The 27,003-nt window shown below is 43.3% G+C and overlaps 2 protein-coding genes across 6 annotated transcripts in view; one reads left to right on the top strand and one right to left on the bottom strand.

The window, feature by feature from the left end:
• The first annotated feature begins 11,137 nt into the window (after nucleotides 1–11,137).
• Nucleotides 11,138–24,347, top strand: mcfd2 (multiple coagulation factor deficiency 2, ER cargo receptor complex subunit). Of its 5 annotated transcripts, XM_072510535.1 has the most exons (5): nucleotides 11,179–11,273; nucleotides 12,749–12,786; nucleotides 14,431–14,619; nucleotides 19,682–19,841; nucleotides 21,499–24,347. In XM_072510535.1, the coding sequence occupies exons 3-5, from the start codon at nucleotides 14,441–14,443 to the stop codon at nucleotides 21,628–21,630; spliced, it is 471 nt and encodes a 156-aa protein (XP_072366636.1). In that variant the 5' UTR covers nucleotides 11,179–11,273; nucleotides 12,749–12,786; nucleotides 14,431–14,440; the 3' UTR covers nucleotides 21,631–24,347. The 5 variants fall into 5 exon arrangements, with proteins under 5 accessions (XP_072366618.1, XP_072366645.1, XP_072366636.1 ...); XM_072510517.1 differs by lacking the exon at nucleotides 12,749–12,786 and having other exon boundaries at nucleotides 11,138–11,273; XM_072510527.1 differs by lacking the exons at nucleotides 11,179–11,273; nucleotides 12,749–12,786 and adding an exon at nucleotides 11,445–11,896.
• The window catches only part of prop1 (PROP paired-like homeobox 1), a 124,688-nt gene continuing 121,653 nt past the window's right edge, over nucleotides 23,969–27,003 (bottom strand). The window contains exon 3 of the mRNA XM_072510504.1: nucleotides 23,969–25,644. Coding sequence (XP_072366605.1) covers nucleotides 25,252–25,644 — 393 coding nt within the window. The 3' untranslated portion in view covers nucleotides 23,969–25,251. The remainder of the gene's footprint in view (nucleotides 25,645–27,003) is intronic.

A 27,003-nucleotide genomic window follows, 5' to 3' on the forward strand; every position in this document is an offset into this window, starting at 1 on the left:
ATTAATTAAAATGTGCATAGTGACAAAATACAATTAAAGCAGTATTATTTATCACAATTTTAAAAAGCCTCAAAAACATCACTATACAACAGAAATCATGATTTGAATTTATTGGTAAATATCTGTGATCATAATCTGTAAGTTTGCTAAATTGTACACATATTAAAACAGGGATCTGATTTTCAATAATATTTTCGCGTATTCAAACCAGCATTGCCTATGGCAGAGGGGACAATTTTGAGCCTGCGTTCGCTCAAAATGGCAGCGTGGATGTAAAATCCGGTGAGAATTGAAAAATGCACTTCTCTCCGGCAAGATCGCGATTTCTGTTTTTCCAGGCCCCTTGCTGGGGGTGTAATGAGAAATCCGCCATGGATGGCCAAGAACCTCATTTTAATATATTATCAATCAAAACGAGCCCTCCCTCCAGAACTTCCCCACTTATTGAACATGCTGCAATTTACAACCGATGTATAAAATGGAGATCCTGGTGACCCCCCCCCCCCCCGAAGGGGATATCTGAGGTGGGTGCTCAGGTTTCCATTACCATGCATGGTACCAGTCGTTTGGGGGGGGGGGGGGGATTTGTGATCATGCCTGTGAGCCTATAGGTGTAAATGGGTCTGGCAGCCAGTATGCAGGCAGTGCTTCCCATGTCGTCCTCGTTGGGCTTGTGGTGCTATCACAGCTAAGGGATTGCCCTTCCAGTGTGGCAGCTGGAAAGTCAGTGGGAGCAGGTGAATCCATAGGGTGAGCACTAGGGGTAATGGAGGTTCTTGGGTGAACATTTAACCATGACATACCACCCTGCATGGCACAGTAAGGGACTCTAAGAAGGGGTGCTTTCCAGTCTCATCAGGCCTGAAGACCCTCACTGGGGGTGGGGGACACACAACTGCAGTGAGAATACCTCTCTCTCTTTCTCCCCCCCCCCCCCCAAATGCTTGGGCAGCACTGAATCTAGAGGACATAACCTGTATGGAAGTTCAAGGTCACTGGTTATGGAGGTCAGACTGTCCGGGATTAGTTTCTGGGTGGCTGGCTGTTCCAGTTGGAAGGCTTGTTTAATCTGCAGCCCATGTGAGCTGAGGAATGAGGCTACCCTCGAAGTGTGAAGTTGACATGCTAATTGTATTCTTCACACAAATCAGATGTGCCTCATCTGCAACAGAATAAATTAGTCGCCTGAGAAGCTCCCTGACCCTTTCTTGACGGGTCAATTGTGTTAATTAAGTCAGCGTTGCAATGCATGAATGTGCTGCGGGGCCCAATATTTAGCCCACGCCGAAGCATTGAACACCAAGCTTCATACTCGTGTCTACATAACAGAGAGGTGACACAGATATGACCTCCGAATCAAGACGTTATGGTGAAGTCTTTCATCACCCATTTCCAGGCAATGACGGGGGACATTGTCTCGATCCCCCATTAGGTCAGAACCCTAGTCTATTGAATGCACTGGACTACCGAAACACCATGTTTGGAAGTGGGCAGGTGTTAGGGACTGCTGAGACACAAGTGTCAAAGGGTTTCATTCAGGTGGCATTGAGAGGGACAACTGTGGGGAAGTGGCTACTGTGTGACAGGGGAGGAATGGAGTGAGCCTTAGTGGAAAGGCATTCACATAGGGGAAGAGCATGGATACATGTCCCAGATATTGAGAGAGCTGAAGGTCAGGGTATTGTCAGGAATCCAGCAGTTTGTGCTCAAATTTGTCCTGCAATGTGACAGATGGGAGACTGTAGACAGGAGTCCTGCCAGGTCGGATGGTGATGAAGTCTGGCATGCGTGGAACATGAGTGGGAGTGATGATAGGAGCACATGAGGGAACGTGGGGGGGGGGGTGCCATGGGTGTCACGGCAGCAAAGTGGTTAGCACTGTTGCTTCAGAGCACCAGGTTCCCAGGTTCGATTCCCACTTGGGTCACTGCCTGTGCGGAGTATGCGCAATCGCCCCGTGTCTGCTTGGGTTTCCTCCCACAAATCCCGAAAGATGTGCTTGTTAACTGAATTGTACATTCTGAATTCTCCCTCTGTACCCGAACAGGCGCTGGATTGTGGCGACTTAGGGATTTTCATAGTATCTTCAATGCAGTGTTAATGTAAGCCTACTTGTGACAAGGATTATAAGAAGATTATTATTATGAAAAGTGTTGGGAATCTGTGAGGTGACTGGGTGAGAGGTTACTGTGAAGGGGTGCAGCAGTGTTCCATCAGGAAGCACACTTGGTCTGACCGCACAAAGATTATTCATCTTCTAGCACTGTTGCTCCATCCTCTTATTCGGCGAGCTGGCACTCGCTATTGCGGCCACTTCCTCCCAAGTGGGGTTGGTGACCTTGATTGAAGTCTGTGGGAATGTGGGTAGAAGATGCCACACCTCTGCACCACATAATTCAGGAGTTTGGTGTGGGCTCACTCTGAATAATCTTCCTGGCAGCCATCCTGCGACTAGACTTGGGACAAGTGTAGGAGAATGCTGGGGAGGCATTTAAAAGGAGTGTCCCATTGATTGCAGAGAATTAGTTTTCCTGCAAATCAGACAAGTTGCCATGAGCATGGTGTGAATCACGTGGGGGGGGGGGGGGATGTTAAAGAGGCTCAATATTCGGTGAGTTGGTGGGATTCTCGGCGGTTTTCTCACTAGAACCGACACTTTGAAAAAATATGGTCAGCTTCAAACATGTATCGTGCCAAATTTCCTGCCTTAAGATTGGTTATTTAGTTTAAACGCAACAACCCAAGGAACTGAGCAGTGGCAGACAAAAGCAGCATTCATAGGTGTTAGAGTTGAAGAGTCGGAGAGACTGGAAATGTCAAAGCCTGCCCATGTAGTATTGGCGTTTAAATGTGTGAAACTGTAAATGGAACTAGCCATGATGATGATATAGGAGGGGATAATTCCATTCACACAAATATGCAGTGAAAACATTTAAGCAAAAAAATCACGATAGTGGTCATGCATGACTAGTAGTATTGCTTGTAGTGAAAGATGAAAATTCGGCAATAGAATACTCTGTTCAAATACCACATTCATCCAATAATGGTGACCTTCTGCAAAGTACATTTCCACCGATCCATCCACAAGTGGTCATCAAGGGTTTTAGCAATCAAAGTCTGCCTTTTCAAAGCGCACTGTGGTGCAGTGGCCAGCACTACTAGCCTCAAGGCGCTGAGGACCTGGGTTTGATCCAGGCCCCAGGTCACTGTTCGTGTGGAATTTGCACATTCTCCTGTGTCTGTGTGGGTCTTACCCCCACAACCTAAAAAGATGTTCAAGGTAGGTGAATTGGCCATGCTAAATTGTGTGGCACTGCAGCACAATGGTTAGCACTGTTGCTTCACAGAGCCAGGGTCCGAGGTTCAATTCCCGGCTTGGGTCACAGGGCTTGGATCACTGTCTGTGCGGAGTCTGCACGTTCTCCCCATGTCTGCGTAAGTTTCCTCTAGGTGCTCCGGTTTCCTCCCATAAGTCCCGAAAGACATGCTATTCGGTGAATTGGACATTCTGAATTTACCTTCAGTGTACCCGAACAGGCGCTGGAGTGTGGCGACTTGGGGATTTTCACAGTAACTTTATTGTAGTGTTAATGTAAGCCTACTTGTGACAATAATAAAGATTATTATTATTAAATTGCCCCTTCAGTGGGAAAAAAATGGGTGCTCTAATTTTTTTTTTAAATGTCTATCTTTTCAACGTGGAAAGGAAGTAAACTTATTGATAAACCTGGTCTGCTGGACTATGACGGAAACAAAAACATTCATCCCATGCCTCCTACACAGCTTCCCATCCTACCCAAATAATTTTTCCAGGGCTAGAATTCTAGAACTACCGAGAGTTCAAGAACGAGAGACTGCAAGGAGCCATCACTTCAAAAAAGGAAGGACAGAAAAAACAAACACGAGGGCAAATTCAAAAAGCGAGAAAGCATATGAAATGCAAAGAGACCAATGAACCTGTAAAGTCATATAAAGATAGAGGGAAATTGATCATGGGAAGGCACGGTTGCAGACACTGCTGCCTCACAGCACCAGAGACCTGGGTTCAATTCCAGCCTTGGGTCACTGTGTAGAGTTTGTATTTTCTCCCGTGTGCATAAGTTTTCTCCGGGTTCTCCGGTTTCCTCCCACAGTCCAAAGATGTGCAGGTTAGGTGGATTGGCCATACTAAATTGCCGGTTAATGTCCAGGGATGTGCAAGGTAGGTTCCGGGGATAGGGCAGTGGACGGGTGAGTGGACATGGTAGAGTGCTCTTACGAAGTGTCGGTGCAGACTCAATGGCATCCTGCACTGTAGGGAGTTTATACTACATTCTGTTCAATACTAGAAATGTGATCAAGGAAAGTATCCAGATCCAGAAGTTGGATCAAGGGAAAGAAGGAGGAATAGTACAGAGAGTTAGCAATCTGCAGAGATCTTATAATACCTTCTGACGTATGTACTAAATAAGTAAAAACTGGAGGAATCTTATTTCTATTCCTCAAAGATGACAATCAGTCATACATTTGGAAGAACCAGAGATTGAAATTAGTGAATAACCAGAAACTTAAACTCTCAATGAAGATCATTCAAGTCAAGAAAAAGGAGTTCAAAGAGAAATTACTGACAAGAACACAAATCAGGGAGAGTTGTGAGGGCTCCTGACAGATTGAATCTGTGATATCAGAGACTTGATGGGAGGTAGGGTAGTATGCAAATATGAATGTGGAAAATATGGATTAAGACATGGAGGAAAGGTAGTATTCGCATTAGTAAGGGTCAATGTGTGAGGCTTTATAAATAGCACCTCCTATAACGATGATATGAGAGCATATGACATGGGAGAATGTTCATGGCTTCAACTGCGTGACAACAAGTCATGGATCAGTATATAGCTCAGTTGTATAAAATAAATCAGTTGTTGTTTGAACATACCAACGTTTCAATAATCATTCCAAAGCTAGACAAACCAACATACAACATTGTGCACACTCAGAGTAAGTGGAAAATAGAAAAAGAACCAATGGCAAGTCATAGATAAATTACTTTACTCAGCAAGTAGTTATGTTCTGGAATACACTGCCTGAAAGGGTGGTGAAAGCAGATTCAAACTACTTTTCAAAAGGATATTGGATAAAAACTTGGAGTGGGATATTTCGCAGGGGAAATATTCCCCTGCGAAATAGGAGAATCTCCTGCGAGGCAGGAGAACGGGACTGATTGGATAGACTTTTGAAGAACCACCACAAGCACATTGGACTGAATGTCCTCATTCCTCTGCTGTATTCTATGATTCTACAGCCTTAGGACAGTGAGGCTGATGAACAAGATCCGTTCCAAGATGGTGTGACATGGAGGCGTAGTGGTTAGCACTGCTGCCTCACAGCAACAGTACGGTTGGAGAAGATAAAGTATGATTATGGCCTTGGGTGACTGTGTGGAGTTAGCATGTTCTTCCCCATGTCTGCGTGTTTCCTCCGCTGTTCTGGTCTCCTCCCCCAACCAAAAGATGTATGGGTTAGGCAGATTGGCCATGCTAAATTGCTCCTTAGTGTCCAGGGATGTGCAGGTTAGGTTAAGTGGTTGCAGGGATAGGATGGGGTGCATGGGGGACTGGACCTGGTTAGAGTGCTCTTTTGGAGGGTCGGGCAGACTCGATGGGCCAAATGGCCTCCTTCTGCACTGTGAGGATTCTATGATTCTATAATGGATTGGAGGTCAGGCCATTAGTTATGAACACTCAGGCCAACTGTATGATTTTGGTGTTTTATGCAGACTTTGAGAACGTATTTGCATAGGCAAAGAAGGCAACCAACAAGGGAACAAATAGTGAGGTTTCATGTCTATGCTAATCATTGCACACATTGCTCAAGTTGGGCTTCACCATGAATTATCAGTGGGAAGGGGTATCCAAGTTTGAGGATAATCTTGAGGCTTGCTGGATGAGCTGGATCACTCAAGCGAATATTATTGAAGTGAGACCAATACAATAGTCAATGAGGATCTATCTTTTTTAAAAATATATTTTATTACAAATATGTATCAAAACAGGTTACAACAAATAAACACCCCGGGAAACAGACTCCCAGCAATCAACTATACAGTACAACTTTCCCCCCCCTTTTTCACCCCCTCCACCTCCCCCCACGATGAACAGCTCCTCAAACACGGTCACAAGCATCCCCCACCTTTTCTCAAACCCCTCTGCAGAGCTCCTTAACTCATACTTTATCTTCTCCAACCGCAGGAAGTCGAATAGGTCACCCAACCAAGCCGCTACCCCGGTGGCGATGCCGACCGCCATTCCAGTAAAATTCTCCGCCATGCAATGAGAGGCAAATGCCACGACATCGGCCTTCCTCCTCTCCATGAGCTCCAGCTTCTCTGAAACCCCAAATATTGCCACCAAAGGGTCCGGGTCCACCTCCTCCCTGACTATCCTGGCTAGGACCACGAATACTCCTGCCCAGACTTCCCAATTTTTCACAACCTCAAAACACGTGCGCATGATTCGCTGGCCCCCACCAACACCTCTCAAACTCATCCCCTGGAAGAACACACTCATTCTCGCCCAAGTCATATGCACCCTGTGCACCACCTTAAACTGTATCAGACTCATCCTTGCACAGGAGGAGGTCCCGTTTACCCTACGCAGTGCCTCACTCCATGCTTCCCAATTGATCTCCCCTCACAACTCCCCTTCCATTTCTCCTCGACCTTCACCATTCGCTCGCCTCCCTGCTCCCCCAACCACTTGTATATATCCCAATTCTTCCCTCCCCTTCCACATCCAGAAGCACTAGTCGCTCCAGGAGGGCGTATCCCAGCAACCTAGGGGAACCCCCTCCAGGCCTTTCGCTCGAAGTCCCTTACCTGCAGAAACCTGAACTCACACTCCCTCGGCAGCTCTACCCTCTCCCTTAGCTCCTCCAGACTGGCGAACCCTTCCTCCAAATACAGATCCCTCACCTTGATCAGCCCCACTTCCCTCCACCTCCTGTATATACAATCCACCCCCCCCCCCCCCCCCCCACCCCCCACTCCCCCGGCTCAAACCCATGATTGCACAGCGGCATTAGCACCAAAGTCCCTCCCACCATAAAATGCCTCCTCAACTGATTCCATATCTTCACATTAGATTGCACCACCGAGCTGCCTGAATACCTACTCAGAGGCATTGGCAGCGCTGCTGTCACCGTAGCCCTGAAACTGGACCCCTTACAAGATTCCTCCTCCATCTTAACCCATTCTGCTCTTCTCTTTCCCACCATTCGCTGCCTAATAATAATGAAGCAGATTCGGCAACACCAAAACCCTCTGCGTCTGTAGCAGGGTGGCACCTTCCCCACCCATACACAGCCCGAAATGATCGTGTCCAATTTCTGAGAAAAAGACTTTGGTATTAAGATCGAGAGAGCCTGAAAAATAAAAAAGAACCTCGGCAGAAAATTCATTTTCACCACTTGGACCCTCCCCGCCAATGTCAACTGCAGTGTATCCCACTGAGGATTTATCATAGTGACATGAACAAAACATTTTCTTTCAGATTAAATGAAGGAGATGTAGTCATTGATAAGGTAGATACAAGAGGTACAAAGATGAAGATACCATTAGATGGTAGAACACTTGGTAGTGTAGATTGTACATGGCATGTGAAAGCCGGAGCTTCACATTCAATTAATGTTTTTAATTCCATGATTTTGTTTATGTTGATCAACTGCACATGAACAGTGAAACAAATGCCTAACTTCATGAACACTTTAATATTCTGTATCAAAAACAGAAAATGCAGGAAAATATCAGCAGGTCTGATAGAATTTGAGGGCAGAGCTTATATTTTGAGTCTGGATGACTCATCGTCAGAGCTAATATCATCAGAGAGTATTCCATATATTGTGTATTTTATGCATTCTGAAATTAAAATTGATTGAGGCATTCTGTAGCTGTACTACATCTAGACCTGGTGCATGAAATCTGGTGTTTCAGCTGAATAAATCAAAATTAAAAATAGAAAATGGAACAAATCGCCATTGTCGTTCATCTAGCAAACATTTACAAAGCACACATAAAGGTTACATAGAACATACAGTGCAGGAGGCCATTCGGCCCATCGAGTCTGCACCAACCCACTTAAGCCCTCACTTCCACCCTATCCCCGTAACCCAATAACCCCATCTAACCTTTTTTGGTCACTAAGGGCAATTTATCATGGCCAATCCACCTAACCTGCACGTCTTTGGACTGTGGGAGAAAACCGGAGCACCCATAGGAAACCCATGCAGACACGGGGAGAACGTGCAGAGTCCGCACAGCCAGTGACCCAGCAGGGAATCGAACCTGGGACCCTGGCGCTGTGAAGCCACAGTACTAATTGTGCTAACGTGCTGCCCAATTGGTTATCAGTCCAAAGTTACTGGCTTTAAATATAAGGCAATCAGCAATCAATAAAATAAGGAATTCAGGAGAAACTTTAATCTTCAGAGAGTGGTGATAATTTGGATCTTGCTTTCAAATGAAGTGGATGAGACAGTAAGCATAAATGCATTTAAGGGAAATCTAGATAAGTATATGTGGGAAAAACGGGGTATAGTATCCCTCCAGTGCAGATGGATGCCATTTGGTCCATTGAAGCTGCACCGACTCTTCGAAAGAGCACCCTACCAATGCCCACCCGCCCTATCCCCGTAACTCCATACCCATGACCTGCACATCCCTGGACACTAAGGGACAATTTAACATAGCCAATCCACCTATCCCACACACCTTTGGACCATGGGAGGAAACCAGAGGAAACCCACTCAGATACTGGCAGAACGTACAAACTCCACCCAAGGCCGGAAGTGAAACAGGTCCCTGGCAGTGAGGCATCAGTGTTAACCACTGTGTCACCATACAGAAGACTATGTTGGTGGAGTGAGATAAAGTAAGTCAGGAGGAGGCCCACGTGGAGTATAAACACTGACATACATCTGATGAAAAATCAGAAAATGTTGGAAATACTCAGCAGTCAGGCAGTATCTATGAAGAGAGAAACAAATTTAAAGTCCAGGTTGATGATGTTTCTGATGAAACCAAGAGAGAGAATGCTGAAAACACTCAGCTGGCTAATCAACATCTGTTGAGAGAATAAATAAACTAATGTTTCAGTTATGACAGGTCAGTAAATTGAAAATATGAACAGACATGCCAGTTTTCTCAAATTGATCACGAGACACAATTTCTGAGCCTCGCTAATGATCTCACACTGGGACTTTCAAATCTTGTAGTTTTTTTAACATATGTGCCCATGAAAGAGGATGAGGCTTTTACCAAAGTTTACCAGGACAGTGGTTCCAGCAATCGTAGGCAAACAACTTGTGCTAGGTTGTGACTGACAATGATCATCCTATGTAAGTGAGCAGTGTGTTAGTGATGAAATCTGCATGGGCATTTAGTGTTGTAAAACGTCAGGCAGGTGTTGTTCAGTTTCTCTGAATTATTTATAGTTTACAATAGGTTTGTGAAAAAAAAATTGTACGGCTCCTGATGTACATATACATTTTCACTTTTATATAGTTAAATGTAAATGCATAAATAAGAACACAATATTGCAGATGCTTGAAATCTCAAATAAAACAGAAAATGCTGAAAAATCAGGTCTGTGGAGAGAAACAGAACTAATGGGTGGAATTTTACACCGGAGGGATTTTATGTTCATGCCAAATTTAATTTAATTTAATTCAGGGGCAGCACGGTAGCATTGTGGATAGCACAATTGCTTCATAGCTCCAGGGTCCCAAGTTCGATTCCCGGCTTGGGTCACTGTCTGTGTGGAGTCTGCACATCCTCCCCGTGTGCGCGTGGGTTTCCTCCGGGTGCTCCGGTTTCCTCCCACAGTCCAAAGATGTGCAGGTTAGGTGGATTGGCCATGATAAATTGCCCTTAGTGTCCAAAATTGCCCTTAGTGTTGGGTGGGGTTACTGGGTTATGGGGATTGGGTGGAGGTGTTAACCTTGGGTAGGGTGCTCTTTCCAAGAGCCGGTGCAGTCTCGATGGGCCGAATGGCCTCCTTCTGCACTGTAAATTCTATGTCTAATAGTCTTTATTGTCACAACTAGGCTTACATTAACACTTCAAGTGACTACTGAGAAAAGCCCCTAGTGAATGAAATGAAATGAATGAAATGAAAATTGCTTATTGTCACAAGTAGGCTTCAAATGAAGTTACTGTGAAAAGCCCCTAGTCGCTACATTCTGGCACCTGTTCAGGTACACAGATGGAGAATTCAGAATTCTCAGCTGATATGGGAATTGAACCCATGCTGCTGGCCTTGTTCTGCATCACAAACCTGTTCACGGCCTTGCCCCCCCCCCGCCTCCCTTACCACGAGAGTGCCATGAATTTCCGCCCAACATTTTAAGTCCAATATGTTATGACACCCTGTACAAGGGGGCGTTAAATTCCAGCCCCCTTGACCCGGAGTCGCAACACAATTGAATTAACCAATAATTCTTAGAAAAATACCGAAGTCTTTCGCCCTTTCAATAATTATAGTCACCAGGTTTATAAGTTTAAACACAATTACTTTTTATTTCTAACTTTTTATTGGCCACCACCCAACCAATCAAACCGAGTCCCACCCCATCTCTCAGGTGCCACGAAATCTGAGTTCTGCTGCTTGAAAACTAGCACCATCTACTATGTTGCAACTTTTTGAATTGTCTGGATCACGTTAATATTTGCTTGTCAGTATTTTACAATTTGATAAGTGACGTCTTGATTTACATTACTAAAGTATCCTTCCTAGATAACAAATAAGGTAATTTGTTCTTGTGCTGTTACATTTTAAGGAGCTAAGTGTACTTTTTGACAATTTTGTGTGGTCTTTTTCAGCTATTTTCGTCTCTCTGTTCATGGTTTATGTTTGGGGGAGTGGGAATCCACCCATGGTTTATATATACTCATAGAGACCCGATCTGTTGATTTTTTAGGAGTCTTTGTTGATTTATGAGAGAGACGTTGCCATGACCGCTGTATGTTCAATGCGATTTGCATCAGCAGAATTCGCAGCCGACATCAGGTACAAGCGCCAACACTGGGACACACACGTGGCGGACCGGAAGAGCTGCCACGCACGGCCCTTGCCCCCACGTGACACGGGGCCCGTCCCGCCAATCAACCTTCGAGAGGGCGGAGCTAGGTAAGGTCAAAGGTTTCCCTCTCGAGCAGCCGCAGCTAGAAGTGAGTCGCGCGCACAAGACAGATTTATAACGGACGGGGGTGGAGCGGAAAGATCTGGAAAAGCTGAACAGAAGTAAGTGGCGTGGCGTGGCGGGGCGGGGGAATCAGTTGACGATTGTTGCCGGGTGTTCCGCGGCGAGCGCCGTTTCTTTTTTTTTGGGGGGGGGGGAAGCTGGAGGTGTTACCTGATTTGACTGGTCGGGTTTAGCGGCCGAGGGTGCGTGAGGCGGCACCGGCCGGTATTTCTTTTTGTGGGTTTCTCTTAACGTTCGTGTTGCTAACCTGACCCTTCGCCGGCCCGCTTCTGTTTGTGTGACGACGGAAGGCTGATTGACGGGTGCGCTCGCCAATCAGGGCGCTTGGCGTCACAAAGACCACTTGGAATGTTGACGGTTGGACCAATCAGAGCGGGGTGTGGGCGGGTTTCCGCTGGCTGGCTGGCCAGAGGAGCAGGGTGAAGGACCGACCGACCAGCCCTTGCAGAGGGAGAGGACGAAGTAAAACTGCTCCTATCTCCACCACTGGATCCTGTCACTGCAGGATCAGCCCGAAACGCCCACTTGACAGCGGCTGTGTTCATGTGCGATATTGAGATCTCCTTCCTGGGGTTGTGAGAGCACCTACCGAATTAGTGTTAAAGATCGGCTAGTGACTGACCTGGTTGAGGTGGGAGATTACTTTGCAGTCAGGCTCCAGGTGAGATTGCGAATCTGAGGCGGTCCAGTGCAACAAACTCTTTAATTCAATCGTTGACACTCCAGGGAGCTGCTGAATATTGACCACCCAGCATGATTGTGTCATGATCGTCTCTATGCTGGAAGAAGTCATCTGAGTCTATGATGAGGAAGTTGGGAAAGTCTTGGAATTATGTCAAAGGCACATGTGCCTTATGCCTTTGTGCGTTGGTGCCCACTAGATATGGGTAACCGTGACCAAGGCAGAAACACTGTTCCACAGACTCGAGGGGAGGGGGGGCAGGCATGATGGGCTGAATGGCCTTCTTCTGCGCTGTAACAGTATGTGATTCTGTGGTTGGGAGGTTGATAGCATCTTTGTATGGTGAGATGTACTTGTTGTGGGATGGTTTAGCCCAGTTGGCTGGACGTTTGGTTTGTGAACTAGAGCAAGGCCAGCAGTGTGGGTTCAATTCCAGTACCAGCTGAGATTATTCATGAATGTCTTGCCTTCTCCACCTTGCCTCTCGCCTCAGGTGTGGTGATCCTCTGGTTAAATCACCACCAGGCAACTCTCCCCCTCGAAGGGGAAAGCAACCTATGGTCTTCTGGGGCTATGATGACTTTGCTGTACTTGCCATGAACCTTAGTATATGCATTCAGGCTAGAAAGAAATAAGTATTTGAATATGTGGTGTGCCAATTTGAATTTGTCACGTGTTTTGTGTTTTACATGAATTACACTTCTACGGGAAAATGTGGCAGTCCATTTGCACCTGCAGTGTCCTTCAAACAGCAATAATATAAATAACAATTTGGGGGGGATTCAATGATACAGTATGATGTGAAATCTGGTTTATGTTTATTTGTTTTAGGAATATAACTTTTGGTTCGGGAATTGAACTTTTTCAGTGTAAGTAAGAATATTTTCAGTGTATGTGAGCAATTAACAGGTTGGGTTCATGTTGACTTGGTCGGAACTAAAAGTAAGATCAAAAGCAGCAAGAAGCTCACTCTTAGCTTTGTGATGGTGTCAGTAAGTCTGGGCATCATTGTCCTGTCTTTGTTCGAAATATAAGTTATTAATAAGGTTTCCCAGAATCAAGGAAAAGTTTGGAATTCAAAGGTGTTTGATCTGCATTTCTACTTGGGGACAGGCCATGTGTGTCATATTGTCATACAGATGGTGATTCAGGGAGAGCCTTGATTTGAACGTGATTTTTTTTAAGCAGTTCTGTTTTCATTTGGTATGGGAAATGCAGCTGGAAGATTTGTTGTAGCTTGCAGATAATTATAGAAATCTAGAGACTTGTGGCAGAAAGCAATCAGTTTGAATAATTAATTTGGAGAGAGCTGCACAATAGCAAACTGGGGGGTGGATGGGAGAGGAAATAACAGCCTATGCATCTCCAAAGACAGGACCAGGTGCTGAAGAGTCCACAGTCAGGAGGTCGTTTCAGAAAATTGGAAGATTGCTTTGCCAAAAACTATTGAAAGGATCCCCATGTAATTTGTAGCTTGACAACTATCGTAAGGAGAATTAACATAAATTTTTGGAGGGCTGTGACATAACCTTTTGGGTTGTTCCCAGGAAGAATGAACGAATCTTCAAGATTTTGTATGATATGAGAACACTTTTGGGGAGTGGGTAATAAAAAGTAGAACCGAGTTTATAGCATAAGTCTTTATAAGCTGTAGTTTAACTTAAGTAAGCTTATAGGACTTTGTTTTGTTTAAACCCAGTTTATTTTTTTATTCAATACATTTTGTTTTGTTAAAACATGACATTTTGTGGTGTAGTTCTCTCGATTAATTGCTGAGTATTCTGATTTCTTCTTTAAACATTTAGCCGTAACAAGAAGTCAGTTGACTAATCACTAGTGACCACCATCTTTGAGGAAAGAGATAAACTGGCTCTTGAGATTGGAACAGGCTGATTGACTTGACATTTGCGTACCTGTGCCACAGAGGTCTGCAGTATCCCAAAATGCTAGTCATGAATGACCAGTCAGCACCATTTGTTGGAATTTAAGCTTTGATTTACGTTAACCTGTAACTAAGTTGTAAGCAAGGCAGTTACTGTGTAAATTCATATGGTCTCTCTCTCTCCTTTTGATTGCCTATCCTAATATTTCCTTATGTGGCACAGTGTCAAACTTTTGTTAGCATTCCTGTGAAGGACATTGGGGTGTTTTGAAGGTGTTTTGTTGATACAAATTGAAATAGCAAATGGGTATCAGGTTAGTCAAAGTGCACTATGGGTTGAAAATATAACCTAAATATATCAAGTATTATCTGGTTAACTTGAACCAAAAACATTGGACAGAAAAGCCATCTGTTAGAGTGCATTATCCTGTTTTTTAAAATTTCCTAAATTCAAGTTACTGACCAAAACCCAGAATTCTCATCTCCTTGTGAAACCTCCATTTCAAATGGAGCTTAGCTGTTCGCAGATTGAGCTATCACAGGATACAAAAGTATTATTTTGTATAAGTTAAGGGTTTCAAATATAGTGCTCCTAATTTTAGAATAAACTCATTTTGTCATTGTTACACAGGATCTGCATCATGTTATGTTGGAGTAGAGTTGTGAGGAGCTGCTTCATAGGGTTTCTATGTCTTGTACTATGGAGCAGGCAGCCTCTGCATTCAACTCTAGCTCAAGGGCATATGCCAAATGATCTTGAAGTCACTGAGGGTCATCGACCGAACATTCGTCTAGATAAGAACCTTGTTCAAGACAAAGAGTATGTAACTCACTTTTTACAGAATAACTCCTGAGTAAAGGAGTTTACTTTGTATGGTACATAATTCATTTTTAATTTCCTAGATGTTGCAAAGTTATACAGTAGTTTCATTCTTGACAAATTTTTGAACTTGGAAACTTAGGGTTGTTTTCCCCATTTTGCTTTGCATCATCACATGTCTTGGCTATCCCTTTGTTGGCTGGTAACTTCATTCATCTGTCTTTCTGACAAAATAAATCTCAATTGGCCTTGTAATGTTCTTTCTCTTGTCTCCCTGTTGCATGCTTGTTGTCTGTCTCTCGTTTTTTTTTTTTGTATCCTCCCGAAAATAACTTCATCAGCTCCACTCAGTCCTCTACCAGTCTAATTTATGTTATCGTCTGGGAGATTTCCTGACACTACCATGATGCACAATTCTGAATAGCACTTTGGAACAGGGTGTGAATTGGTGCAATATCTTGCCCCAATAACTAGCACAGAATTAATGTCCAATGGGGTCTCAATATGCTGCATTATCATGTCACCCAAAATCTTCAACAAATGCTTGCAGGACACAAACATGTCTATCAAACTGAGAAAACAAAAATGGCAGAAATAGCTGTTTGTTACAATGGGACTACTTTTACTTTGTACATTTTCCATTCTTGGATTTTCTCTCCAAACTTTGCGTATGTCTGAGAAATGTATTTTCTGAAAATCTTTTTTATTGGCTTTTCTCTTATTTATAAACAGTTGTGTGTATACATTACAAAATAAACCTCGAACAGGTTTTGGAACAGGCCGACAAACTGCCCCCAGCTATCCAGGGAGCCTTCCTCCAACCCTCGGATGGCTTACTTAATCTTCGCCAGGTGGAGAAATTCTGTGTCAGCCAGCCAGTCTGCAGCTTTGGGTGGTGCTGCTGATCGCCAGCCAAGCAGGATTCTCCGGCATGCGATGAGGGAAGTAAAAGCAAGGGCGTTGGACCCCTTCCCCATGTGTAACTCGGGCTGCTCTGATACCCCGAAGATTGCCACTATTGGGCATGGCTTCACCCTCACCCCCACAACTTTGGACATTGCCTCAGCGAAGGCTGTCCAGAACGCAGCAAGTTTGGGGCAAACCCAAAACATGTGGGTATGGTTGGCTGGGCCCCTCTAGCACCGCTCACATTTGTCCTCCACCTCCGGGAAGAACCTGCTCATTCGGGTTCTGGTCAGGTGTGTTCTGTGCACCACTTTGAGCTGCATTAGGCTTAGCCTAGCGCAGGAGGAGGTAGAGTTCACCCTGCTCAGTGCTTCGGTCCAGAGTTCCCACTCTATCTCTGTCCCCAGTTCATCCTCCTGTTTTTGTCTGGTCTCGTCCAGTGGTGTACAAGCTCTGTCCAGTAGCTGTCCGTATATTTTTCCACATAGCCCCCTTCTCGCTGCTTGTGCCTACCTGGTCCTCTAGTAGTGTGTTTTCTGGGGCCCCGGGATACCCTACTGTCTCTTTGTGGAGGAAGTGTTTTATTTGGAGATATCTCAATTTCTGTCCTTTTGCTGGTTTCCACTTCCTCATCAGTTCATCCAGTGTCGCCAGTCTGCGCCCTAAGTAGAAGTTCCCGACCATCAGTGCACCCCCGTCCCGCCTCCATCTTTTGAAGGTGGTATCTAGCATGGCTGGGGGGAATCTGTGATTGCCGCAGTTGGGGGACATTTTATTGATCCCGAAGTGCTGTCTCAACTGGGTCCACACTCTCAGCGTGGCCGCTACCACTTGGCTTGTTGTGTATCTTGCTGAGGAGGATGGGAGTGCTGCTGTAGCCAGGGCCCGTGAGAAATATATTTTGAGTGCATTAATGCTTATGAATTATTGGTATTGAAGTAATTTAGCTGATTCAAAGTATCCTGCAAAACCTGATATCCAAATTCCGTAGTGACAACAGTAGCTTGCTACAATATTACACCTTGTTTCTTCTTTGTCCTTGAAAAGTCATGAAAAATGTACATAGTAGAAGTAGTCCCATTGCAACATTGCACATGCTTACAATGTTCTGCACTGCTGCCAACTAGGTATCCTGATAGAACAGTGCATGTTAGGTGGATAGTACCTGTGAGGAAGGAGCTACTTCATTTTTTGTCAGCTTTTGCTCATTGCTACATACACCTCACCCATTCCAGGGCTTGGCATTAGGCCAGCCCTCCGGCTAGGCCATGTCCCTTAAAAAGCAGGATGGAATCAAAAATTCAACTGCAAGCCTGTGATATGTGGCTATGTCTTAGCTGACATAGAATCAAGACTCCAAGCACTTCAAATTGTTCTGAAGGGTGCCAGATATGTTTAAAACTTGGCCTGGATTCTCCATCCCAGAGGGTGCCAGATATGTTTGAAACTTGGCCTGGGTTCTCCATCCCAGAGGGTGCCAGATATGTTTGAAACTTGGCCTGGATTCTCCATCCCAGAGTCTTAAGTGCTCCTGCCAGTGGAGAATCGGGACTGGTCTCCCCTAGCGCTAGGAGCGGTGCCCAGGTGCGAGTCTCGCTCCTTAACCATGCAAAGTAATGCATGACGGAGAACGTGCCCGATTCTATCAGGATCCTGGTATCGGGCTGCCATTTTGTGCTGACTGCCTGATCACCAGGTCACGTAGCAGGCCCTCTTCTTCCCCCCCCCCCCCTCCCCCTTCCCAACACACACACCATGCAAATCCTGACTCCTCCCCCACCCACCTACCGCAGGAATAAAGCATCACCCCCCCCCCCCCCCCACACCATGTTTGCATGAGGGTGACCTGACCCGCCCCCTTCAGTCCTTGTCCCCTGGTATTGCTGATGATGCATGTGAGGAGATGGCATAGTGATATTGTCACTGGACTAACAAACCATGGACCCAGAGTAATGTCATGGCGACCAGGTTAAATTCTGATGTGGCCGCCTCAGCCTGAACAGTTTTGTCTGACAGCAGAGCAGTTTTTGAAGTTCAATTAAGAATCAACGCAGAAGCACTTTTACTTATCTTAATGTTTCAAGTGTTGGAGGCTTCCTCCAAAGCCCACACCAAGTGAACAGGCTTCCAGCTTTCACTAGGCTGTGATTGACAGTTTAATGGTTCAGTCACAACTGCTTGGTGGATTGTTTATTAATGGTTCCCTGGATGCTTGAATGCATTTCAGGTAGCCTGCATTGATGCGGACCACAATATTTCTCAACACTCTTGCAATGATTGATCGCTTCTCACCACATCAAAAGAGCTAAGTGCTTTCTGCTGTGAGAAAAGAGGAAGTGAAACCACTGAGCAGTGGTGCCTGAACCATGAAACTCAGTCACAGGCTAGTGAGGTTGAAATCGAATGGATGCTTGGTGTGTCATGACATTTTGAAGCCTTTTGTGGGCTTTTTAGGAAGTCTCTGACACTTGCTGCTGTTTTAAAGGCTTTTGTCTGGGGGGGCAGATGTTAAGAAGGGAAAGTGTTCCTGCTTTGATCCTTCACTGGACTGCTCTTCAACTATCAGTCAGAGCAGTTCTGGGTGAGGAGGACATTTCAATTTTTTTTAAAAAACAACCAGGAGGATGCTATTTAGCAGAGGACTGCCTGAGATTACCATGCCAAGGGTGATCTTCAGGTTGCCAGTGCTGGAAAGGGCAGACCAGACATAGGACTCGTGTCCTGGCAGCAGAAGAGCAGCACATAGTCAGTGCTCTGACCCCCTTGACTCACCTGAGACACCACGGTGCCAGGACTGGGCTTTACCACCTCGCACCAAAGCCCGCCCGGTGGAGTTTGTGCTGTGGCTGCTGTGAGGGTCTGTGCATCACTGGGTGGGAGGGGGGGAGAAGAGTTTGTATCAGGCTTCCAGTCCGTTAATTGCATGCTAAACCTAAATTTGCAACTTCCTGATGGCAGAGGGTGGATAGCGCATTCTGACCAGTGGCAGGGTAATGGAGAATAACCATTGGTCTGCCACCCGGTGCCGATGCTGTTTTTCTGCTCCATTCTTCGACTGATCGGGATTTTAGATTGAAGCGGTGGTGAATGGAGAATTTGGACTTGGTTGCACTCAGCTTACACTCCAGACTGTTGCAGCTTCCAATTTCTGGGCACGCCAGATATCTTCAGGCGTAGTCAGTCTGAAGCACCTGATCATCACAACCATCACAAAACAAAGGCAGAATGACAAGAACGTGTTATAAGAATTCTGCATTTGTACCTACTTGAGAAACTCCAGGAAATCCTAGACAGTACAGGTGAAGATCTGATATATAGACTCTTCCCTGTGCCTGGAGAATGCTAACCAGTGATCACCAATAAAATTGAATTTTCCTCTTTCGTGGATTAAAATTTTGATGAATGCAAATTTTCAAATTGTTTAAATTGGACAGATGAAGGTTATTTATTTAACCGAAGACACACAGCTCTGAATTGGCTTTGCCCCATAACACGCTTGGCTGCAAAGGTTTAAAGTAGGATTAATATCCCAGAAATCTGAGCAGCAGTATTTCCCTTAATGCTGTTTTTCTGCTCCATTCTTCGACTGATCAGGATTCTAGATTGAACCCATGTTCAACCCATTCTGACCTGTTTTGCAGATTCCTTTGCTCCATCATTTGCAGTTGCATCTTCAATTTTCTAAACTCTGGAGTTCTCGCCCATAACATCTCCCATCGTCCCTCTTTTGAAGACCTTTCTTTAAACTTGTCTGACCAAAATTCTAGTCAGTTCTCATCTTAATATTTTTCTATCTCTGCTTCGGCTCGGCATTCATTTTTGACTGAATATGCCTTGATGTGTTTTTTCCATGACCCAAGACCATACATACATACGAGTTGATGTTAGAACTTTTTATCAGACCTCCCTGTGAAATGTTGGTGTTTAATGTTGCCTTTAAAAAGATTATGTATTTTCTTTGCTATATATCAGATATGAGAGGAGTGTATATCGGACATAAGAGGAGGGTATTTACTACAAGCACATTTTAAATTATTAATACTATTCACAACACTTTTCACAGCAGGAATGCTACTAGTTCTCAATCAATAGATGTTACTATTTTTGAATTGAAACTGTACTGTTCTTAATGAATGTGATTTTCTTAATATTGCAGTCACATTATGGAGCATTTAGATGGTGTGATAGACAAGCCAGAATCTGAGATGACGCCACAAGAACTTCAACTTCATTACTTCAAAATGCATGATTATGATGGGAATAATCTACTTGATGGACTGGAATTAATATCAGCCATTACACATGTACATAAAGAGGTAAATACTATGCTACTGAGAACATTCACCTAACTTCTCTGATTTAGTCACTGAAATCTTTGTTGTGTACAGACTGGAGAGCAAATCAAGTACTCTTAGTATGTATGACATGGTTATTTACTGCAATTGGAAGTGACGACCAAATTCTTTTGAAGAGTCCCTTATCCATTGAACACAGATCATGTTGAGACCAATGCACATTGAAATTGTACATCAAAAATTATGCTGTACAAATTATACCTTTCCGTCGTTATTGCTTTTGTGCACCACATTGGTGGGTTTCTGTTATTCACAGAACCAGTTTGACACTCCTGTTCTATCGTAGGCTGAACCTGCTTGAACACACACACACACACACACACACACCAGAGTTGAACTTACCTTTGGTTGCTAAATAATAGGGGTAAATGGATATTAAAATGGGGGGCGATTCTCCGATATTGAGGCCAAGTGTTCGCGCGTTTCACGACGGCGCAAACAGGGCCCCGACACGACCTATTCTGGCCCCCACAGGGGGCCAGCACGGCGCTGGAGCGGTTCACGGCGCTCCAGCATCCTTACGCGGCACCAAATGGGCATGCGCAGTTGGGACAGCCCAATCCTGCGCATGCGCAGTTGGGCCGCATCATCCTGCGCATGCGCGGGGAGCGTCTTACGCACGCTGGACCCTCACCAACATGGAGCCGGTGTTCTGGGGCCGCGCGCGGAAGGAGGTAGTCCCGGGGGGGAGGGGCTGGCCCGCCGACCGCTGGACCCCAATCGCGGGCCAGACCCCATCAGAGGCCACCCCAGTGAAGGAGCCCCCCTCCCCACAGGCTGCCCCCCCCCCCCAGCGTTCCCGCCGGCAGCGACCAGGGGTGGATGGCGCCGGCGGGAACGTTTTGTGTCGTAGCAACCGCTCGGCCCTTCTGGCCGGAGAATCGCCGCTCGCCGGTTTTCCGAGTGGCTCGGTGCGAATCGCGCGCCGCTGGTTTCCGGGGGGGTGGGAGAATCGCGCGGGGCGATGTGCGATTCGCGCGGCGCCCCGGCGATTCTCCCACCCGGCATGGGGGGGGGGGAGAATAGCGCCTGTGTTTTCTCATAATTTCATCTTTTCATAGTTAAGCACCTTGTAATCCAACAAACTGAGCTGAAGTTGTATTCCACCCAGTATAAAGGCCTCGTGGATGTGGGCAAATGTCATTGCTTCATTATATTGTGCATTTTAATCAGAGCCTTGGATACGTAGTCAATTCACCAATGCTGTGCTTCCCAAAATGCTTTTCATCAAAATGGAGAAAAATCTGTACAAACTGTACAGTTGATTATTGGGAAGAATGTTTCCCGGGGTGTTTATTTTGCTGTAACCTACTTTGATGCAATTAAAGTACTTTGCTATAAGTTATAATGAAGGAGAAGTACATAAAGTATAGATGAGTTATTCTGCAAAGAGAAAGAGGATAATATTTCTGGTGCAAGCCTCTTCCACAGATCTTTTTTGTAATTGTCTGTATTCGGAAGCAGAATCATTAAAATATGTAATTGAGACTGCTGATATATGTCCATGTCTATTAAATTTCACATTTAAACCTATTGCTTATTTTCAGTTTGGAAAATTGTGCCATTTGATGCTTTTGGACTGCATAAATGCTTATACTTGTTATCTTTTTCTGCACAGGAAAGTGGTGGCCAAGGACATCCCATGAGTGAAGAAGAAATCGTTAGTTTAATTGATGATGTTTTAAGAGATGATGACAAGAATAATGATGGATACATTGATTATGCTGAGTTTGCAAAGTCACTAGAATAAGAATGACACAAACATGGAGTTATGTTTCCCACTTTCCGATGACCATAGTGGAAGCAATTAAATATATTTTTTATTAATGGTGAAGGTCAGTTAACTTTATTTCCTGAACAACTGAGCCAATCATAGTTTATCAGAAAGCAGAAGGTTTTCAACTTTTGTTTTGTACAGAATTGCACACTGATGTTTTTAAACTTCCACTGGGTACTTATGAATATTTTTGTGCAATTAAAAAATGAAACTTGCACAAGAGTAGTGTTAATGTTGCTACTCAATATTGTGAAATTTTAGCATTTTTACTGTAAATAAACAGTAATAATTTTTAAGTGTTGACATGTCACTAAGTTATCACTTTTCCAAGTTACGCAAGTCAGAATTGCTTCTAGCTGTTTAGGGCAAATTTATAAATGAGAAAAGACCAGTTCTTCAAACATAAAGATATTTAATAGTTTGTCTCTTTTGCTTCATCACAATTTAAATGTAGGTGATCAATAAATACCTAGTTATATTGTATTACTGTACATTTCAAATTGTATGAGGTGGCGTTTGTGAAATAAGCCTTTTTAAAATGTTGGATCTTCTAGTTCCAGGAGCTAAGTGATGTAGTATAACATTATAGTTAAAAAGCCTTGCTGTTAACCTACTTTTTCAGTTGAATAAGACTTTAAACTGTTCAAGGGTGGCATGATTTTGGTATACCATTTGATTTTGTTTGCACCAATCATTCTTCACCTTCATTTTCTGCTGAGCTGTCAGAATAAGCAGAATGAAAACTTGTATGCTCCTGACTGAGTTTAATCAGTTCTGTGGTATTTGGAATATAGAAAGTCAATGTTTGTTTGAAAGCTATATGTTCACAAGAAAAATTACTGGTGTCTTTATCATTTTGTGTCTAAAATGTATTACAGTTTTAAAATTTGACTTTCTGAAAAGCTTGTACGTTATTAACATGTCAGAGCCTGTTCACAGTCCAACGAGCCATCTTCAGCAATGCACCTTTTTGACTGGTCATTTGGTGAAGGATGCAGTAGTTGACAACTATAACATATTCCAACCTTGAAATTATGCTGTTTGTACTTTGGTGCACAGACACTTGGTATGTTGTTACGGCAATTTTGTCTTTTACAACAAGTATTAAAATAGTCATGAATATTATATTGATGTAGGAAGTATTCATGTACTATTCACATATAACAATATAAAAACCTCATGGGACATTTATGAAGAAGTGGAATCCTGGTTTGAGATTTCTGTAGATGTAGTGAATGAAGATTTTTTTAACTGTTTAAATGTGCCTTAGATGAAATATGCTACCTCACTCATTCCTTCCCATATAAATGCACCAATTAAAATGCTGAATAGTAACATAATTTCCTTGGTTTTCATCACTTCATACTTTTAACATCGGTGCAGCTCATAATTGTATTTAAGAAGAAGGCTACCTATCTGAGTGACAAATTCCATGTACTTGTAACTGACAACATTTTGCTTCTTTTTTCTAAATATACAAATTTCAGATGGGGTGTTAATGTTGGCATGGGCAAAATTGTACAGATGGGTCATTCTGTATAGTTAGCTCATCTAATAGGAAGCCACAATTTTCCTTTACTGTATTGGCCTCTGATTCTCTTCTCCCCAATACAATCACTTTTTTTTTTGCATAAAAATTATTCCTGTCATCGTTTGAGGTCGAGGAAGAAAATCAGCCAGACTCTGTGCACGTGCTACAGATCTCCGTAGCAGCCTGCTTCCAAATAATGAATGGTCATTTTGGGGAAATATCATAGGCCTGGAATTATACCACAGTATAAATTGTCACCTTATGGAGTTCAGAGTAGTAACTGGGGAAAAATGTATCCGCCATTACAATATTTTCTGTTGTAATGGAAATGGTCATTTGATTATTTGGCAAAGAAAGAATGTTAACTCAATTTCATGAATTTAAAAAAAGATTATGGGGGCTTGCCAGTCTTTTATAAAGGTTTAGCAAAACATTTTTTTTAAAGCTTTATGCCTCTGTTTAGAAAGTTTTGGATTCTATTATCCACTTTTAACAGCTTTTCCGATGTGCAAACAGTCTTGAGTATAATATCTTGAACCCTGTTACAATTAGCAGCTGAGATACTATCTGCTTCACCAGATACTTGGTGAGCTGGAATGAATGGAAACCCCTGAATATCTGATTTTTCACCTGTGCATTTTAAGTGTTGGGATATTTTATTATTTGAAATGGACTAAGATAAGCAAACCAGTGTTCTTTTCTCAACCTGATTTGCTCAATTTGTAACTGAGTTATACAGTCGCTTGGTGTTTGCCCACGAGGCAGAAAAATTCAGTGTGATTTTGATCTATCAGCAAGATTCAGAGCTGCTTTGTTTACCTTCAATGAAACTTTATTCACAAGTTCTCATACCCCAGTTTGTCGGCAGTTACCGCTTATCTGTGAAAACAACATTTAATTGCACACAGAAGAAACTGGAGAATATAACTTTTGATCATCCCTAAGTATTCTTTCCATTTTGTTTCTAAAGAGCTTTTGCTGCTAATTGAGACAACTATGTGGAAGGAAATTAATCTTTATTACAGTCTTGTTTGAACAAATGCCATGTACTTGCACACACTTTTTTCCAAAATTACTATTAGCAGTCTCCACTGAAGAATGAACATAGGTTCTTTAAAGAGGTTTGACTTTAATGCCAATAAAATATTTGAAAAATAAATTTCTTGAGTTCTTTCGTTTCACTTTAAGAAAAAGAAATGAATGCATGCCGTTGAAAATAAAATTGACAAGAAATCGGGTGCTTTGCGTATTGTGAATGTGAAAAGCTGTTTTTAATTACTTAGTCAATTGAAGAAGCCAAGAGAAAGCTTTAGACACACAATGCTTTAACATTACAATGGCTTGGCTGGACCTTGTAATAAGCTAAGATGCTTTCTATAAAGCTCTAATATTTTCATTGATGGGAATAGAAACAGCAGTTACGAATAAATGTAACTAAGCTTTAGTTCAGCATAGTTTTCAATTCTCTATTGTGGCAGTTTTCAATTCTCTATTGTGGCGCAGAGCTAAACAAGCTTAACTATAAATGTATTTTTACTAATTTTCCTATTTAATATACTTAGCCAATGTCTGGGACCATTTGAAGATGTAGAAACCCAAGAAGGGCTTCACCCAGGAGAATCTACTGCAATATAGACAGTGAAGAAAAATATCTAAGAGTAAAAATGCATTTGTTTATCTCCATTTTTACTCATTTTCTACGTAGGCGGCATACCCATGTTTATAAACCTTTCATCAGTATCTAAATGAAAGGGGAGATTCCTCATATGGCACGAATCGCAGGATAAAGCACTCGGTTTATTTAATGAGGGAGGAGCGCCACAGCTCTTTACTAAAACATAGGCAGCAAGCAGTATGATTTTAAAAATACATTTTTCGAGTTTGGTAACTGGAAAATTCCTCCTGCATGACCTTCACCAATAGCTCAACTGAAAAACAAATATTGATTTGAATACATTTGCTTTAATACAGTTTTCTAACTAAGTGCATAACTAGCAGATAATCAGGGCAGAGAGTTACGTAATGCACCTTGAAAAGTGAGAATGACCTTTTGTAGTTAGCAATTAGTTCCAGTGTGCTGGCGGATCCAGACCTGATACAGGTGGCAGGGAAAGCATTGATGAGGGCAAGCCAGCTGTGGGTGTGTTAATAGAGCGGAGGGGAGTGTACCAGTCATCATGCTGCCTTGGAGGTGGGGCGGAGGCCAAATGTGCATGAGTACTGGTGCAGGTGAACTGGCTGACAGCTGCTGGAGAACCGTAGGCGCTTGTTGCCATTGAAGAGAAACGTGGTATGTGATTGATGGCATGCGAATAGTGGTACGGTCTGGTTGAAGTAGACACGGGGCAAACACCTGGTATCAGGCCACTGCAGGCCGAGATAACAGTTGGAGGGATTGACTTCTGAATGGCTCGTTCTTGTTTCCGATGCTTTGCGCGTCTATTCTGAAACCACACCTGAAAGAAAAGGAATTGCATTAGCAAAGATCACATATTTGAATACATACTTATTAACATCGCTAGTCATGGCTCCCAGTTTATATCGTAAAATGCTGATAATCAAGACCCATGTCATTAAGATTAGGGCAGTTCTGCTTGGACATGCAGCAGAAGATTTGTGGTGCCCCGTTCTATTAAATTCCTTTTCCAGTTGATTTAGTTCCAGCAATGCCTGCCTTTAGGAATCCCTAAACATTGGCTCTGGTCAACCTGTACTAAGCTACCTGGATTTTGATATGTGTCCCTACTGGGAGAAATGCAGCATTCCGTATAAGGCAAACAAAATTTCTACTTGAACATTAATTTCTCAATAATGTAAATTGGAGACACTCAAGCATATCAATGGCTTTTTACACAATTAGACACTATTGCGTTTTTATATAGCATAAGCAATAGATTATATAAAATATACTGAAATCTTATTAAATACACTTAATTTCTTCACAGTTAACTTGTAGACCAATGACTGCTTCACTGAAATGTTGCTTAAAAGTTGTGTTAACGAAGCGGCTATCCGAGTAATCCGTCCTGTTGCCCTCTGAATATAAGCCAAAAGGCCTGATGCTGCATTGCACAAGGAATGATTTGTTCTCAAACAAAATTCCATTTATGTGGTGTAGATAAATGACTTGGACAATATCACAAATCATCTATTCCATCTTTTTCTATTTAATGTTTGTGAAGCACACAGACTTTAATTTCATAGTTTATAACACAATCCAAGATTTCCTTGTTTTCTCGAAAGTATACAAGATCATGTTTTAATATTTCCTGTAAAATGTAATGTGTTCCCAATTTTTAAAAACAAATTTTCAATAGTGATGTCCAACAACAGTAATTTATATGTAACTACTTGTGACAAGCGATTTTCGTTTCATTTTAAATTTAGAAATTATCCAAAACATTACTTAAAGGAGGAATGAATGCCAGCAGAAGATCTGGAGCAAATGATAAGCGTTGAACAGAGTGTTTTGAAGTGGTTTGAAAAGCAGTGTGGTATTTAGTGTAGCCACCTGGGTTGGCCAACTCCCGATGTAAAATGGAGAACAGCAAAGGCTGCAGGGAAGTTCAGCCAACACAGGCAGAAACCAGCAGGTGCAAGTTACTGTGTATTAAACTCTGCAAAAGCCCAGAGCATCCATATAAGCAGCCATCTGCATAATAATGTAGCAGCCATCTACATACTGATGAGCGATCCCCGTACCAATCGCAACATTTGGGACAAACAAAGCTAAGTCAGACTCCCCGGCGCCAGCAGGAGCCAACACAAAAGAGGTTAACGGACACCTCAAAACCGCCCATCGATCAGGGAACCGC

This window comes from Scyliorhinus torazame, chromosome 1, assembly GCF_047496885.1.
Source record: "Scyliorhinus torazame isolate Kashiwa2021f chromosome 1, sScyTor2.1, whole genome shotgun sequence".
Taxonomy (NCBI): Eukaryota; Metazoa; Chordata; class Chondrichthyes; order Carcharhiniformes; family Scyliorhinidae; genus Scyliorhinus; species Scyliorhinus torazame.

Bases quoted from the DNA above. Each gene is read 5' to 3' on its own strand.
- mcfd2 (XM_072510517.1), top strand. From the start codon at position 14,441: ATGTTATGTTGGAGTAGAGTTGTGAGGAGCTGCTTCATAGGGTTTCTA. The intron at 14,620-19,681 runs GTATGTAACTCA...TTAATATTGCAG, and splicing joins AACCTTGTTCAAGACAAAGA to TCACATTATGGAGCATTTAG. The intron at 19,842-21,498 runs GTAAATACTATG...TTTTCTGCACAG, and splicing joins TTACACATGTACATAAAGAG to GAAAGTGGTGGCCAAGGACA.